At 44.3% G+C, this 16,556-nt stretch overlaps 1 protein-coding gene across 2 annotated transcripts in view; it reads left to right on the top strand.

Annotated features, from left to right (window-relative positions):
• The first annotated feature begins 2,510 nt into the window (after positions 1-2,510).
• The window catches only part of GSK3B (glycogen synthase kinase 3 beta), a 156,139-nt gene continuing 142,093 nt past the window's right edge, over positions 2,511-16,556 (top strand). The window contains exon 1 of one of the 2 annotated variants that reach the window (XM_075512366.1): positions 2,511-3,856. In XM_075512366.1, coding sequence (XP_075368481.1) covers positions 3,769-3,856 — 88 coding nt within the window. In that variant the 5' untranslated portion in view covers positions 2,511-3,768. The remainder of the gene's footprint in view (positions 3,857-16,556) is intronic. The other variant, XM_075512377.1, reaches the window with a different exon arrangement.

Below are 16,556 nucleotides of genomic sequence, written 5' to 3' on the forward strand. Positions count from 1 at the left end.
AGGGAAGGGCATATATGGGAGGACAAGCATGAAGCAGTTTTCCTGAGGTAGCCTTGCTCTCTGTAAGTGAATGAAGTTGATTTCCCATTTGTATTATCAGGTTCAGACTCGCCACAAAGCTTTAAGGGACATTTTTCAAACAGACACTGTCAATGTATATTATGCATTGGTCTGATTTTTATTTACTACTATTATGAATAACAACAAATGCTAAAGCAAAGAGCTCACCCTCCCCACCTGCTATTTTTCAGTCCGCCAACTTTTTTCAATAACAAAGCTTGGCTGCCTCTCTTAAGTTAGTTCTCCTATTTATGTAGTCTTTGGGAAGATCTTTGTCAGAAAATAAGAAAACGCTATTTGTGTTGGCATTGTGGTGCTTTAAGGCCAGAAAAATAATTTCAAGCTCATGACAGGAATGTCTGGTGGTGCATTTCAGGTAGAGGAGAGCTGGACACTGCCTAGTTGCATATTTACTTTGTCTTTTTATGTAAGATTGCTCTTTAGAGAACTAATCCAATCTGTAGCCCTAATTTTTGACAAATAGTCGTGTCTGTGGTCAACAGCTCTACCAAAACAGGAGAGAAAACGTCATTTTCATGGTTAGCGGCTTACTGAGACTATGTCTCAGCGGCGTTCGATACAGTGGTGTCTCGGGGGGAGGGCTGGAACCATGAGTTCGGTAGGGTGGTTTGCGGCGGCTGCAGTACCACTCCAGTACTGTGATCTCAGACTGTCTCTTTTAGTCCTTGTTAGGGCACACCAGTCTCAACTGTCAGGCTTCCAGCTATACAGAGCTGCACAGGTAGCTCATGATGAATCAAACCTTAAACAATTCCAGGTCCTTTGTAGTAGGTAAAACCATTCATCATTTATCAGGCAGGAAAAAAGATTTCCAGCAAACCAAGCACCCTGGGGCGAGCAAACTGCTGAACAGGACCATTTTGAGAGACTGGTTTTGTTTTCTGCTTTGGAAAATAGCTCTTGTAAAGGATAAATTTTAGCTGCCTTTGGCCAGGTCTTTGTTTGCTCACATAGCAATGTCATTCAGAATGGGACTGAAAAAAAAAAGTAGAAAAAAAAATCTGGTGATATTTTCATGCCTTGAAAAGAAAGCAGCAGCTCTTAGTTAGACTCTAACACTGGCAAAAAGTGCTTCTGCTAGTCCAAGTTATTTTGTTTGTGGTATAAACTATTCTGGCAAGAACACTTCTTTTTTTTTAATGGCATAAGCAAGTGGTGCTCAATTTTTGCTGAGGTCTGCCGAGTAATTTTACTGAGGCCACAGCAGGGAGCATTACTCCAGTGCCTGCTTTGCCAGGGCTGGGAACTGATGCCCCTGGGGATGCTTCAGAGCCCTGAAGAACGAAGAACTGAACTCTTCCAGAACAGTGCCTAGGACTCTGGCCAGGGCCAAGCAAAATCCACTCATGGTGGCACTGAGATGTGGGTACAAGGGCCATTTTAGTGGCTCTACTACAAATTGTGTTTCCTGTAAGAAGGTCTTGCTGGTAACAGCTGAATTGGGAGAACTTTCTAAGAGTCTCAATCTTCTTTCCCCATTGCTCAGATCAGTTTCTGTAAAACAGGTTTACCATTGCTTCATGTGCCACTACTGCGACTTCCAGCATCCCGCTGTCGTATTTTTTTTTAACAAGTCACCTCACCACATCACTACCCCTTTCCCACGGCAGCCACATTTTCCCACCAACCACACCAAAGGCCTACAGATGACTGCACGCGGTAGCAACGGCTGGTTCAACGTCTTTGTCTTTCACAGTTTGACGAGGGATTGCAGGCAGGCCCACAGGAACTTAGTCCCGGACGGTTTTAGGCACAAACCCCGTTATTTTGGGGCGTTCGGGCAGGGTTTCTTTTGCGCCACTCCCTCGGCCCTGCGCTGCCCAAGCCACCTTGCCTCACGGTGAGAAAGGCTTCGGAGCCACCTACCGCAGGGCGGGCAGGGCCTGAAAGGAGCTGGCTGCCTCCCCTCAGGCGCGAAGGACGGGCCCCACGGCACGGGGCGGTGGCGAGCCCGCATGCGCGCTCCTCTCCCCCTCCCACCCGGACCCACCCTGCGCGCCCGGTGAGGTCATAAAGGTGAGCGGCCGTGCCCCAACGGGAGCGGGCGCTGCCCGCGGCCCCGGGCTTAGAGATTGGTCCGTCTCGAAGAGCTGGATTGCGTTTTCGGGCCGCCTCATCGCCGCGAGCCAATCGCAGCGCTCCGCCGGGGAAGCCAATCGCAGCCCGCGCCCGTTCTCCGCCTCGGGCTGCGGCTTGAAACCGCCCCGGGGCTGTGTGACAAAGGCAGCGCGCCCCCTGATTGGCTCTCCCGCTTCGGCTTTCTTCGGGTTGGTCCGGCAATAGCCGGAAGAGAGGGCTCCTTCCTATTGGCTCCCCGACGGCGCTGCTAGGGCGGCGGCAGCGTTTTCCGATTGGGTCTCCGTTTCGCTTCGGGGAGACTCGGCTGCGCCCGTGATGACTTCGTGATTGGTTACGACCCGTTACAGGCATTTCCGTAACGACCTTGGGATTGGTCCCGAGGAGGCTCGGATGTTTCCGTAAGGGCCTCGGGCTGGGGGCTAGCGAGTGCGTCGGGCTCTTCGGCTGGGTATTCACAGAAGGTACTTAGGGCCGTTCCGCAGCGTAGGGCGGCGACGGACATAGGCGGCTGCGCGGCTTTGGCGCACACACAGAGCGTAGCAGCAGGAGCCCAGCACGCAGCGGAGGCAGCAGCGGGGACAAAGGGACTGATCGGCAGAAACGGGGAGGGGGGCCCGGCGGGAGGCAGCCGGCGCCGGGAGGGAGCGGCAGGAGGCTTCAGCCGCGCGGGCGAGTCCCATGTGCCTTGGACGCCCGGGGAAGCAGCAGCAACAACCGCCGCCGCCGCCAGCGCTCTGAAGCCGGCTGAGGAGGAGCCGGGCAGCCGCCGCCGCCGTCATGGCCTGCGCCGCCGTCGCCGGCCGCCGCCCGCAGTGCAGCGTCCCCAGCCTGAGCCGCCGCCAGCTGCCCCTGCGGGCGGAATGAGGAGCCGCGCCGGAGCCGCCGCCTCAGCGCCGCACTGAGAAGCCTCAGCGACCGAGTGAGCGAGGCCGCCCGGGCCGCTTCACCTCTACTCCGCCCGCCGCGGATCCCGCCGCCGCTGCCGGATCCCCTTGCGAGCTGCCGCATCACCTCCTGTCGGCGGATCCGGGAGCCCCGAGATCCCTCCGCCGGGAAAAAAATAGTCCCGTTCCCTGCCACCTCCCTCAGAGGCGAGGGGGAAGAAGAGGAGAGGGGAGGGGGAAGACAGAGGAGGAAGAAAAAGAAGAAAAAGAAAAAAGAGAAACCCAGCGACGGGATCAGAGGAGCCGGGCCGTGAGCCTCCGCCCCATGTGACTGGCGCCCAGGGTGGGGGCAGCGAGGCCTAGCAAACCCCCCTCGCTCGCGGCCGGCAGCAGGAGCGGGAGCGGCGCCGGGGGGGCTGCGGACTGGGCGGAGGCGGCTCTCGGACCCACCGGCCTTGCCGGGAAGGATGGTTTTGTGAGAAACGGGCGGCGTGAGGAGCAGGAAGAAGAAGCCGGGCGAAGAGCGCGACAGAGACCGAGAGGGGAGGGGGCTTCCCCGGGGGGGGGAAGGGGGGGGCCCGGCGTTTCATGTGGCGCGTCCCGCCCGTCTCCTCCAGCTGAGCGAGCGAGGGAGCGGCAGGCGGGCCCGCCGAGCCGCCGGGGCGAGGCGGAGGGGGAAGGCAGGAAGAGAGAGGTGATCGGGGCAGAGCAGGAGCGGGAGACCATGTCCGGGCGGCCCAGGACCACCTCCTTCGCGGAGAGCTGCAAGCCAGTGCAGCAGCCCTCGGCCTTCGGCAGCATGAAAGTTAGCCGTGAGTATCCTGCCGCCCTGCGCGGGAGGGTGGGGGTGGGTGGCTGTCTGTCTGTCTGGCCCTGCCGGGGCTTTTCCCCCTCCCTTCACCGAGGCGGTAAGGCGGCGGGCGGGAGCCCGGCCGGGGGCCGAGCGAGCGAGCGGCCCCAGCCCCGGCGGAGGCAGCTCCCTTTCTCTCCCCTTCCCCCCCCCCCTCCCCATTAACCTTGAATAGGCGCACGCCGCCGCTTCGTTTGGGGCCTGTTGGACAAAAAATGCCGGTTGGTTTGTCCTTTTCCTTTGCCTCTGATCGCTGCCAGCGTTGTAAGCGGCCTCTGGCTAATTAAAAAGCCTTCTTTTTTCCCTTTGTGAAACGGATTGGGAGCTCCGTAGCCTGTATTTCCTTGTTATTCCCTGTGCCCCCCGAAAGGAGGAAACGAATTGTGGGCACGCAGGTAGGGCCGTGACATTCACGTTCGTTATGTGTTTTTAAGCACTCCTGGGTCTGAAGGAGAAAGCTTGGAAGATTTTTTTTCCATGCACCCGTAGATCGGGTGTGAGCACCTTTAGTCCAGCCCATTTAAAAAAAAAAAGGGGGGGGGGGGGAGGGGGGCTTACAAAAGGTGTCTCTCTAATATTCTTCAAGCTCTGGTAAAATGCTCAATAGGGGGATAAGAAAATGGTTATTTTGACATGTGAGCCTATGGAGTAGTTATTTCAAGCTCAGCATGCCTTTTTCCAGTTTTCTGATCAGAGGAGTATTTTTAAGAATGAGGCCTGTGCTTTATTCTGCACAGGCATGTTGGAAATTGTGTTTAATATATGCCCATCCTTCATATTCTAGCTTGTGGGATTAGCCGGTTTATGTGAATTAAAAATGTGTTAAATCTGAACAAATGCAAAGTGCGAATGGAAAAAGGGCCTGTTCTGAGTCACTACAGATTTGCTATATGTTTATAATAGGGAATTTCTTAACTCCTGATTTGAATATGTTCATATTAACAACTAAATTGTTCTTCCAGATTCATATTAATAGCATAGTTTTCAGAGATATTTTGCTTTTTCTTACGGAAACGTAGGGTGGCATCTTTATGGGACCTGGAATGCTTGATATGCATTACCATTCAATTGATCTATTTGATACTTGCGTACAGCCACACCTGACATGGCTCTGTGTGTGCATGCGTGCATATATCACATCGTCTTGTGCATTTCATGCCAAAGCGCTATAAGATTTTGAGCTTTTTGATAGATCAGAAATTCTGACGTTTTTCTGCACCGAAATGTCTTCCACTGCGGTTGAAACCTTGAAAAAAGCATTTGGCTCAGGGTCTGTAGTCTACCTTGTATCTGCATGATCAGCATGCCTGCAGCGCTTCAAAAACCATGGGTGCAGTTAACCCATGTTAGCAGCATAAGAGTGTATGTTTGATCAGGTCCAGCGTTAGCATTTATTAAGGATTCTTGATTTGTATGAAGAAAAACTGTGGGTGACTCCATTTTAATTTATTGATTTACTTTATGCGTGTGTGGAATAGGAAGCAGGTCTTGATCAGTATTTCTGCAGGTGGCTGTCTAAACCAAGCGAGACCTAGGCCTGTCATGCTCAGCAGCTAAATTTGTCTTATTCGAGCTCTACAGCTTGATTCTTGAAAGGTCATTGATGCTCCTTTCCCGTTTATTTGAGGTCAAAGACTAGACAGATGCTTGCCTGTGAAGAGGGTGCTAACTGATGCAGACTAACAAGTTTGCAAATATGATTCAATCCCAAGTGTATAACACTGAGGGAGAAACAAAGGCTGTAGCATAAAGCACACGCACTTGTGATAACCCCCACAGTCGCTCTAGTCATGTGCTCCTGGTCCTTCTGCTGTCTGGAAAAAAATGTCAGAACAAAGCAAGAGAACCACATACAAGGACTCTGTGGGAAATGCAGTTTATATTTTCAGTTAATACATCCATGTAAGACAGTCCAGGAAGTTTAACTTTTTTTTTTTTTTTTTTTGCTTTGTAAGAGAGAAAAATTCCTACCCAGGAAGGGTTATATTTTTCTGGTTCTTGTGAGTTTTGGTAGCATCTTATGGCATGATGTAGCAAGTTATCTATTAGCAGTGTTGAGTGCTTGAAGAAAAAAAAAAAATCACTTGTGTGGTGAACAGGGAGTTTGCTTGGCTCTTCCATTTTGCTATATATTTACAAACTAATGCTTAGTTACATTCTGAGCCCCTTTGAGTGAAAGCCGGGACAAAAGAGTCCTTGTGAGGTAGGTGAAAATTGATGGATTGGTATCTTCTGAGTCTGGACATCTTTAGTACCTCTGTCTTGGTGCAGGTCTTTTCTGAGTCATCAGGGAGCAAAACCTGACTTGTTTGACGTCAACCTTTTTGTGTTTATTTGTAAGCCAGGAGTAGTGGCGAAATTAAATTATGAAGTCACTCTTGTTCTGGTGTCTCTGCAGCTATTGCTGCTCCTGGCTGAGCACTGCAACAGTTATCTAGGAAGGACGGATCCAAGCGATGAGGAAAGGATTGATAAAGTAGTGGAGAAGGGCTCACTAATCCATGTGTTACCTGGGAGGAGCAGCACTAGAACCGTACAGTGATTGCTCTTCTCCCCAAGGTATATGGGGGACAAAGAGTGAGCAAGGATTTTTCATCTCTTCCCTGTGTAATTTATTAGACTTAATTTATGAGACTTTGTTCTCAGAAGTTGGTAAGAAAGTCTGAGCCTTGAATGAAAGGATGGGAGACTACCAACAGCTGCTTCTCCTCTGGCTGTTGGGAAAGATGACTTCCCATGCATGCTGCTCTCGTTGCTCTGTAATAGACATTACGAGGGTGGTTTTAACATCTCTGCAAGAGTAGGAACCCTGTGGCCTTCCTGTATCTCTTTCAAGTCATACCAGCATCAAGAGTACCTTCTGCAATCTGACTATTTTTTGTTTCTCTATTTATATTTTGGTGGTTTTGAAATCACTCCACCATTCTTTCCACCTCACCATATGGATTTCTACGTTGAAGTAATTCTGAAGGTTATTCTTTGTGCAGGTCTATATTGCTGGTTTGTAGGCTTTCCCTGCACAAAAAAAGTATGTGTGCTCCTTGTGTTGAGCCTGTCCCTCAACAGGAGGGAGCTGAGCTTCCAGTTTTCCACTTGCTGATACTATCAACCTGCTGGTTGTAGTACAAGAGAAGAGGTATGAGCTTGAAGCTTTCTTTTGTTCTTCACCTAGTTGTTCTTGCATTGCTTCCAGATGTACATTGTTTCCCAAATGGGACAAAAATAATCCTGAAATATAAAGGGTAGTCATGCAACACATGACCAAAAATATCTGTATAAAAATAGAAGTCTCGAAGTTTGCAGCTTGAGAATTTTCATCTAATGACTGTGGAATTGATTTTTGGTGGTTTTGTTTTTTTTTTTTTTTCTTCCCTGAGTTTCTGGAAAATAAGTGTTTCAAGTAACACCAAGTCCTTGTAGACAGCAGTACTTGTTGTAACTGTAGCCAATTATCTTGTTGGTCTGCAGTAAATAATGTCATGGCTAATGCTTGCCATGAAGAGTTTTTTGCTCCATGTGCGAGTGTCATGGCTCTGTAATTGGTTATGCAGAATTTGTTAACTTGGAGGGTGAGGAAGGCAATTTTATTTGCTTTAGCTAACTCTGATGTTGTACACATACTCTTGGTTGCAAAATCTAAAGGACAATCTTGTAATAATTCATTTTGGACTCTGTGGAAGAATGTTACAGTGGTGCCAAACTTGGTTTTTGTTGAAGTTCTTGTTTTCTTCTTAGATTCACTGTTTTTTGTACTGTATAATCTCCCAAAAGCACCATAGCTTGGTAAACCTATATTGCTGTGTACTGTTCACACGTGGTGCTACTGCTGGCATTGGAGCGTGATGCATCTTTTGTTAGTGTAATGGCTCTTTAAAAAGTGGTTCATGAAGGAATAAAGTCTGGGAGTTTGTTGCTCTGTTAGTAGCCACTCCACAAGCCAGGACATAAGTGACTGCTTTTTAGGTAGTATGTGGTGTCTAAGTGACAGTTTAATTTAATACTGTGTGATGTCCAGGTAGGTGTGTAGGAAGAGCCTTGAAAAAGAGCACCCTGGGCAACCTCAGTGAGAAGGAATGAGTGGGGCTGTTGAAACTGGCAGGACGATTGAGATAATGTCACCTTCTGTTTCTCAACCCAGTTAGGGTAGGGCCCTCTCTATTGCTTTGATAGCAGTTTCTGCCTAATTGGTTTCTGAAACTGGAAGCCGCCCATCCTGCTCTCCTTGCTGGAGAGAGGAAGATCACTCCCTTCCAGAAGCCTGCTGAGTGTTATGTGTCTGGCCGTCGCTGATCCTAGCCCTGTCCAGCTTTCGACTGCTGCTGGGTGAACAGCTTTCCTCGTGCCTAAACTTGAAAAAATTGCACTGATGGGGTCAGCTAATGACCATGTGTGCTACAGTGAAAAGCATCTCATGCTATAGTGCCCCAAAGTCATGCCTTTCAGTCTGAAAAGGAATAAAACATCTGTCTGCTGTACTTAATTCTAATGCTGCCAAACTATTTTCTCTTTATTCATGTCATTAGGTGTAGTTGAGCAGAAAAATAACTAATAAAGAAGTGAGGCCTGCCAATGGAATCTGTCAAATGATAATTTGACTAATTATTCTGCTGTGTCCCCCATGTCTTGTTTCTGTGGGTTGGTGGTTTGGTTGTTTTTTTTTTTTTTCTTGTAAGACATATTGGGGTTTATCCTGAACCTTTTCTTCTTGTTCCATCACTATTCTGCATGTTTCCTCTTCCCCACAGTACCTCCTGGAGCTGGTCCCCTGTTGTATTGTCACTTGGTTCACCTTTTGTATTTCTAAGCAATATTTTAACCATCTTGTTCACCTATTTACACAGCTGTGGAAACCCATATGGCTTATGGAGTATGTTCCTTGCCTGTATGCATCCTGGCTCTGGAAGTTGTATCAGTTTATCTGTTAGCTTGATAGGGCCTTGTAGGTATCGCAAAGCAGTGGTGGTTTATGTACTCTGATCTTTTTCTTGGGGGTAGGTAAAGTAGTTCTTTGGCATATATTGCTGAAGACGACCCCACAGACTGAAGGGTTTCCCTCTACTGCCCCAGGAGTTCTTTAATTTTGAAGTATTATATCTTTAAGTGCTATTTTAGATAGAATGTAAAGGATTTTTCCAATATTGGTGCCCAGTTTACTTGTCGCAGGCCTTCATAATGATACAAATCTGTAGGATATTGGCTATTGCTGTTCCCTCACCCCATGCTCTTGCTTGAACCGGATCAATGAGTGATGTGAAGAAGATTCTGAAAGCCAATAGGGTACCTGTGTCTGCAAAAAGCCTGCAGTTAAAGCTTTGTGCTGTGACCAGCTCTAGTGTTTTCTGAAATGAATTAATGCTGAACCCCTTAGTTATTTGAACACATTAGCTAATAATACGGAAGGTGGTTGGAGAACACTTGCAGCCTCTTTGTTCAAGCTGTTGGAGTCTTTTTGTTTTGAATGACTTGATGAGTCCCATTTTAAATTGGAAGGTCTGTTACCTTTGAGTTTCCAGAAATTTCTGTAGACTTAAGACTTGAACATTTTTCTGGAGTTCTCCCCCTTTTGTTTTTGTTTTAAAAAAAAATGTAACTTTACTCTGAGGACTTTTAGTCACCCATAGCTAGTGTGGGAAGTGCTAAAGTGGCTGTCTCCTGCAGAAGCTCTGTGGCTGGTGGAGTTACTTGGCTGCTTTCTGAATATAATGAGCATAAGCCCAGTGCAGCCTTGAAAGACGTACAAAACTTTTAAAGTCAAGCAGCTATGAAAAGGAGCTTATTGAAAGTTTAAATGCCTCAGAAAACAGCTCTCCTCATTTTTCTTTGACCCAAGTCCATAGAAAATCCACAATTTTGTCTTGTCAGCACTTCCTTCAGTAAGGTGCACAAATAGATGCTCTTTCATTTATGTATGTTGAAAATAAATGCTAATTGCAGCTTTTACAATGTGGCAAGAAAAGATACTCCCTCAGACATAAAGGCTCAAACCCTCTTTAGGTGCAAGACCAGGAACCACCTTGGCACTTCTCATTGGATGGATTTTGTTGCCGAAGTGCTGCATACTGCCTTTGGGGAAGATGTAAGTTTGGAGGCAGGATGGTCTGTGCCACTTTCTGTTTTTTAATTGTTTTAAAGTGTAGCCATATATCGAGTGCATTGCAGCAATCTGGTCTTAAGGTGAGAAAGGTGTGAGACATGGTAGCAAGATACACCTCTGTGAGAAATGGCTACAACATCATAGTCATGCTCAGATGAAGTGTTCCTGGTCAGTGCTGCTGTATCTCATTAAATAGACGCTTAAAATGAAGCTCTATGTGAAGCTTTTGCAAACTAGATTCGGATAACCACTATAGGTAGAAGAACTGCTTTCATGAAATCTTCAGAATCCCTCCTGCCCCCATCGGTACCGGCTTACCATGCCGTAGAGAGAAGGTCAGTTATCTAGGTGTAGTCCATGAGACGGCGCATGTTTGACTCAATCCTGTATCCTCTAACAGTGCTGTTGTGTGATGTTCTGTCTGTGCAGTAGGGGAGAGATGAGATGATTTCAACAGAAATCCATGTTGGAGACCTTACTGAAAGCATTTCTATATCAGCTGAGAATTGTCAAAAATGTGGATGCCCAGAAGTCATACTGATGTGCCTCTGAAAGAAGTGGACAGTGATTTTCTTTTTTTTTTTTTCTTTTTTTTTTTTTCCTTGTATGATCAGTGCTATCAAAGAGTCTTTTCATTAGGTGCTCTTGCCACAGGTGACTTTTCTGTTGTTCAGAAAAGGAAATAAAGCAAAGCAGTTCGTTCTATACTTTTATCTCTTGCAGACGGGAAGTAGATCTAAGCATTTAAGGCACTTTGTGTTCTCACCTAGCCTGTCTTATAATGGAAGAAAGGAAAAGTTGTAAGATAGCTTGTCAATGTCAAGCACGAAGGGCTTTTTTTAAACAAAAGCCTTACAGCAACAGCTCCTTTTGAAGGGATATCACCAGTCCTTGCCAAGAGTATTGCCACTTCTCCATAGCAGCAGACCCAGTATTTTCTGGCTTAGCCTCATCAACTGAGTGGCTATTAACTTAGTATCAGTACCAGTGCTTCCTGCACATGCTCTTGGCTAGTGACTTGATATTAGCTGGGTGAAAGTGCGTTGCCACCTATCTTCCGCGTGATTAATTGCTTGATGATTTGCAAGGTTTCTATGTCAGTAACATGGAGTCAGTTTAGCTGAAGGAATAGCACTGTGGGGTTGCAGAGGGCTTTGGTGCCTGCCATAGGAAACTCACTTTAGCTTATTTGTAAATAAGAACTTACAGCTAAGAAAAATATAGTTTCATAGCTTTGCAAGAGGTCTGAATAGGACCAAGCATCTCCTGCTTTGTAGGTTATCATGACCAATGTAGTCATGTTGAAAGTAGTGAATGACTGTTATGCTGGTATTATGATAAGGTTGAGCTGAATTGTTTAGAGATATCTGTGAGTATTTTTCCTTTGTTTAGGTAGCTTCTGTTAATTTTATTTTGAGTTTGGAAAGTGTCTCTTAATATATCACAGGAACATGTAGCAGTATAGGTACATTGTTCGATGTGTCTCTTCAGGCAGTTGGGCGGATTTGAAGAAACCTCATAGTAGTCCAAGTGCCTGACAGTAGATGATCATAATAAGAGACCTGCTGATCAGAAGAGAAAGGGAAGATGTTCCCGATTGATACCACTGGATAAGTAATGCTGTAGAGGGTGTATGGGACTTAGGATGTGCTGCTGTGCATGCATGAAGATAAGTGTTTGAGTGTAGCGGTAAAAGTTGCCACAGGCTTTTGGATCAGAGCACTTAAAAGGAGAGAAGTTGGGTGTTGCCTCTGAAGTTATAACCAGAAGGGAAGCAGCAGCTGAATTTTTCCAACCAAGGCAGACTTCTTACAGCCACAACTGTAGAACTTTGTGACTTTTTGACTTTTTTAGTAGGAATATAATTCTTGTCGGCTACGAGCCCTGTAGTTCAAAGAAGTATCCTTTGCCAGGAATGCAGGCAATTGTTTGATTTTTTTTTTTTTTTTTTTTCAGGCAGACCAAGAATGTTTTGCAGAAAGATAAACTAAAATGTGACTGTTACTGCAAGAAAAAAATTCTTCTTTGCAGCATAGAAAGAAGAAAAACTATTTGGTTGCAGTTGATGGTGCTAGTCTTTGATTTTCTTGATTCACCCCCTGCTGCAAACCGTTACATAGAACCTATATTATTATTTGTATCCCATCTCTCATGTGCTTCATTTGTTTTAAGTATCTGTAAAAAAAAAAAAAAAAAAGTAGCATGATGAATTGACCTGTATGAGTGGGATTCCTTGAGGGAGGAAGGGGACACAAATTCATCAGCCTAAATAAACAGAATATTTGGTTGTTGGCCAAGTAAACATGAATCATTTGGCACAGATCTGTATCCCTGTGAATTAAGTCCATAGCCATAAATGAATTTCCCCACATTTGTGGGAGGTTGAGTATCAGCATCAGAAAGAATGTTCTGTGCCTTCCTGAGAGAATAAAAGCTTTCTGGCAAGGCATGCTTTCTGCAGGTGAGTAGATCTAAGGCTTCTGGAATAGTTTGTCTTTATATATACAATTGCTCCATTGAAACCTAAAGAAGCGGAAAATAATGTTGTCCTTGAGAAGATTGTTATCTGTTGACCGTTTCACTTCTAATCTTGCAGTCTTACTCATGACTGTACATACTGGCTTGGGAGCCACGGGTATGTATAGTGTAATGCAGTGTAGTAGTTGCAAGTTAATGCTTTTTCTGTGTTTCTCAGAGAACAGAGAAACCTTACTAATCAATTTTCAGTTTTAGAGACTTTGAAACAGGTTTGCAAAAATTGTTAATTTTGGATTACATGTTTTAGTAACCACAACGGACTGCAGAGTTGATTTGAGTCTTGGGGAAATGCTTTAAAGGCCCATGGAAAGCTAGGTGGTTTTTTTCTGTTTGTCTAGTTTTGTTTTCTAGTGGATCAGCTAGTGAATGTACTAGAGACAAAAGCATGAGGTTTGTGCAGAGTGGGAGAAATTTACTATTCCAGAAATTTTGAGCCCAAACTTCAGATGATACTTGTCAGTGGGAGGGCAGGGAGATCTTTGATTGCAACCTCCAGAAGGGAAGGTACTGGTGTTTTCAGACTGAGCTCAACTTTGAGCTTGCTCTTCCTTGATCAGTGCAGTAGGCATGAGTTAGTTTGGGGTTGTGTATAGATTTTTATTATGCAAGTGACATGGGGATGGCAGTTGAGTATGTTGTTTGGACTCTTTACGTATCTGAGTAATAAAGTTCACGAGCGAATTCTCTGAATGTCATTCAGTCGGAGCGTGTTTTAGAAATGTAGTTGGCTTAATAGAAGATCTTCACAGGGTAATGAATGCTGCCAAATCTGCAAGTCTCTTCTATTTCATGATAGGCTTAACTTCAATGGACTGAAGCTTCTCTTTGGCTGGAGTTACTGGCTTTCAGTGTCCATGGAAGCTGACAAGGGCATTGCTGGGATCTGTGACAGCAAAAGAATGGCGGCTGTTTTCCCAGGAGGCACATTTGAAATGCCTGTGGGATTTTGCAGACAGGTATAGATATTCATGAGGCAGCAAGCAACGTTTTCTGTGTGGTGTCAATGGTTTGGCTTTATGCAATAGCCTGTGGATTTTTTTTTTTTATAATACACTAGATTATTTTTTCACTGGTAATGTTTGAGCAGTTCATGATTGACTGTAAATTTTGATTATAGTGGGCCAACTCTAAAAGGGAGTAGTGCAGAGATATTTATACTATGTCTGTAACTTTTCATAATTACGATAATTCAGAAATACTCATATTGAGACAATGACACTGTCTGCATTTCAAAATACCTGGTGAAAGCCTAATTTTAATTCTTACCTGGTGGCATAATTACGAAATGTAAATTTCTTCTAGAGTTACTTTAGAACATGTAGTAGAACAGTTAGAACATGTAGTACTTTAGAACATATGCCTCTTAGTTTATTTGGACATTGTGGGGGTATTGTTTTGGGTGGGGTGGTTTTTTGGTGTGTGTGGTGGGATTTTTTGGGGTTTGGTTTTTGGTTTTTTTTTGTTTGTTTTTGGTTTGTGTGGTGGTGGTGGGTTTTTTTGTTTTGGCTTTTTTGGTTTTTTTGGGGGTTGGGTTTTTTTTGTTTGTTTGTTTTATGTGGTGTTTTTTGGTGTGTGTGGTGGTTTTGTTTTTTGTTTTTTGTTTTTTTTTTTTAGAGCAGCTGGAATCAGAAAGGGTTCCTAGCAGACCAGGTCAAAAATCAGTAGATTCCAGATGAGAACAAATCACGATAAATTGTCCTCTAGCAGCTCCTTTTACTCTCTTACTTTTTACATGTATTTGTGAGTGTAGAGAGAGATACACATATGCATTGTCAGAAATATGATATGGAGGGGAGGAGATGATCTAGGTTTCTGAGATCTGGAATTTAAACCTAGACCATGTGTGAAGGCTTTGCTTTAGATCTTCTGCTTTGAAGCCTTTACAGCTTGCTTTAAAATGTTCTGCCAAATCGGGGTTGACTAATTACATTTCTGCAGACCAAACTTAGGAGTAATGTTTTAATACTTGAACAATAATTGTTTTGTCAGAAATAGCGAACCTGTTTCTCATTTGACTTCACATGATACGTTCTGTGACTTGGTAATGTCCTATCCCACTAGCATTAACATTTAATTTTGATGCTGCTAAGGGAGCTCTGAAAGAAGCTGCATTGCAACCTAATGTGCTGTCTTCTATGACTCTAAATGCCTTTTTCCCTTTGGGTATTGTGACTATGGGAGAATTCTCTCCTGGTTGCAGATTTTGCGTTTAGGTTGTCAGCAAGCCAATTGTTAAAAGAACATACTGGTAAGGTAGAAAATGAGATTTCTGACTTTGATAAATTGTCAAGATTTTTGTGGGTATGTGGCTATAAAATTGAGTATTTTTAAAACTCATAAGAGGTTAGTTTCCAAGTAGGGACATAGTCACTAAGTGCTTTTAAAATAAGACTTTGCTTTCATTCAATGAGTTTAAAAGTTTTTGGTATAGGGGGAGGCTTGAGATGCACTTTGCAAGTGTTTGCAGCACTAATTAGTGAACCTGTAACAATCTGTACTGAACGCTGGGATTCAATACCCATGGATTTTTCAGGATATTGCAAAAGCAAAAAACCAAACACCAAAAACCCCAAACCAATTATAACCCTACACCTATAGTAGGTGTACATCTGTCTTTTTTTTTTAAAGTAAATTATAGTGTCTCTGTCACTTTTTTTGACTAGGTGATTCAAGCATTACATTGAACCATTCTTACTGTAGCGTTGCTATGACTTATATATGGAAAAGGTATGGGGATTTGACAATGCTGTTGATATTTCAAGCTAGGTTTGTGCTAATGTAGCATATACTGTCACAGAAATCCTGCAAACCTGTGGCCTTTTCTTGTTCTAAATTTTGGGTAGGTTGATTTTTGCGCCTTAAGGTATGAGTACAAAAGTTTATATTTACTTTCAAAGCTGCTCATGGTTTTCTTGTTTGAGTGTCTGGGAAGGTGGGTAACATGTAGGTTTTAACTTGCTTATTTTGGCTGTTTCCACTTACTGTGCAGCCTGGTGTCTTCTGTAATGTGGTGCTTTCACCTCTCCCAGTATTCTTGTGTACTGCTGTGCTTCCAGTGAAGTCCCAAAGTCATGGCGCACTGGGCTTTGCTGGTGTATGGATTCATCTGTGTTAGCAGCCCTCACCTAGTACTTTGCAGGCATGCCTTGAGCCTGCGTGAATGGAGTAAGCAATTGGGGGGGGGGGAGCTAGTAGGAGTGGCATCTCTGGTGTTCTAGTATGTCAAATATTTTTCTGGGAAATGTGAGGAAGAAGCATATGAAAAATACATTGGTAGTCCATTAAATTGTAGAACTGATGCAGGGTGTTTGTTCTCCTTACTACATAAAGTGTCGGCACTGAGAACTAGGATTTCTAGAAGACTGCTGTACATAGGGTATTACAGTTTTGCTTTGAGACTATAGATGCAATTTTTTATGACTGAGTATATTTGAAAGACCTGTTATTTCTAAGTGTAGTAGAGAACAATGACAAGTATTTCTAAAAATTCAGATAATGTCCAAGATTTTGTCAGGAAAAATAGTTAATAAAGGGGTGGGGAATTTGTCTGCAGATGAAGAGGAATAATGAGCTTTCATCTGACACTGAAGAGAGCAGATGTTAATGAACTCCTGGAAATTTGTTTGTTGAAATTCCTTGAATTGCTCCTGGCATCTCTTCTGCTGTTTTACTTTGATTTCTCATTCTGTCTGTATTGATATGAAACCCACTCATATACTTAAAGAAAAAGGCAGTGAGTCAGGTAGTGCTTATTTGACCATTGTTGTTTCTTATCACTTTTTCAACCCTACTGTATGGAATTATTCTGTGTGTGGAATCAGCTCTGCCATGTTTATTACTAGTTTTTATGCTTGTGTAGAAAGTAAGTCATGAAACATTAAATATACAACTACCTCATAATACCTTCCCCCTTTTTTAAATGAAAATACAAAGAGCTAATGCAATAATACCAGCGTTACACCAGATTTGTAAATTATATATGAAATGTTCTCCCTTGTACCTGTTTGGATGTCCTGAGATAGACTATATA

The sequence above is a fragment of the Mycteria americana genome, chromosome 1, assembly GCF_035582795.1.
Source record: "Mycteria americana isolate JAX WOST 10 ecotype Jacksonville Zoo and Gardens chromosome 1, USCA_MyAme_1.0, whole genome shotgun sequence".
In the NCBI taxonomy this organism is placed as follows: domain Eukaryota; kingdom Metazoa; phylum Chordata; class Aves; order Ciconiiformes; family Ciconiidae; genus Mycteria; species Mycteria americana.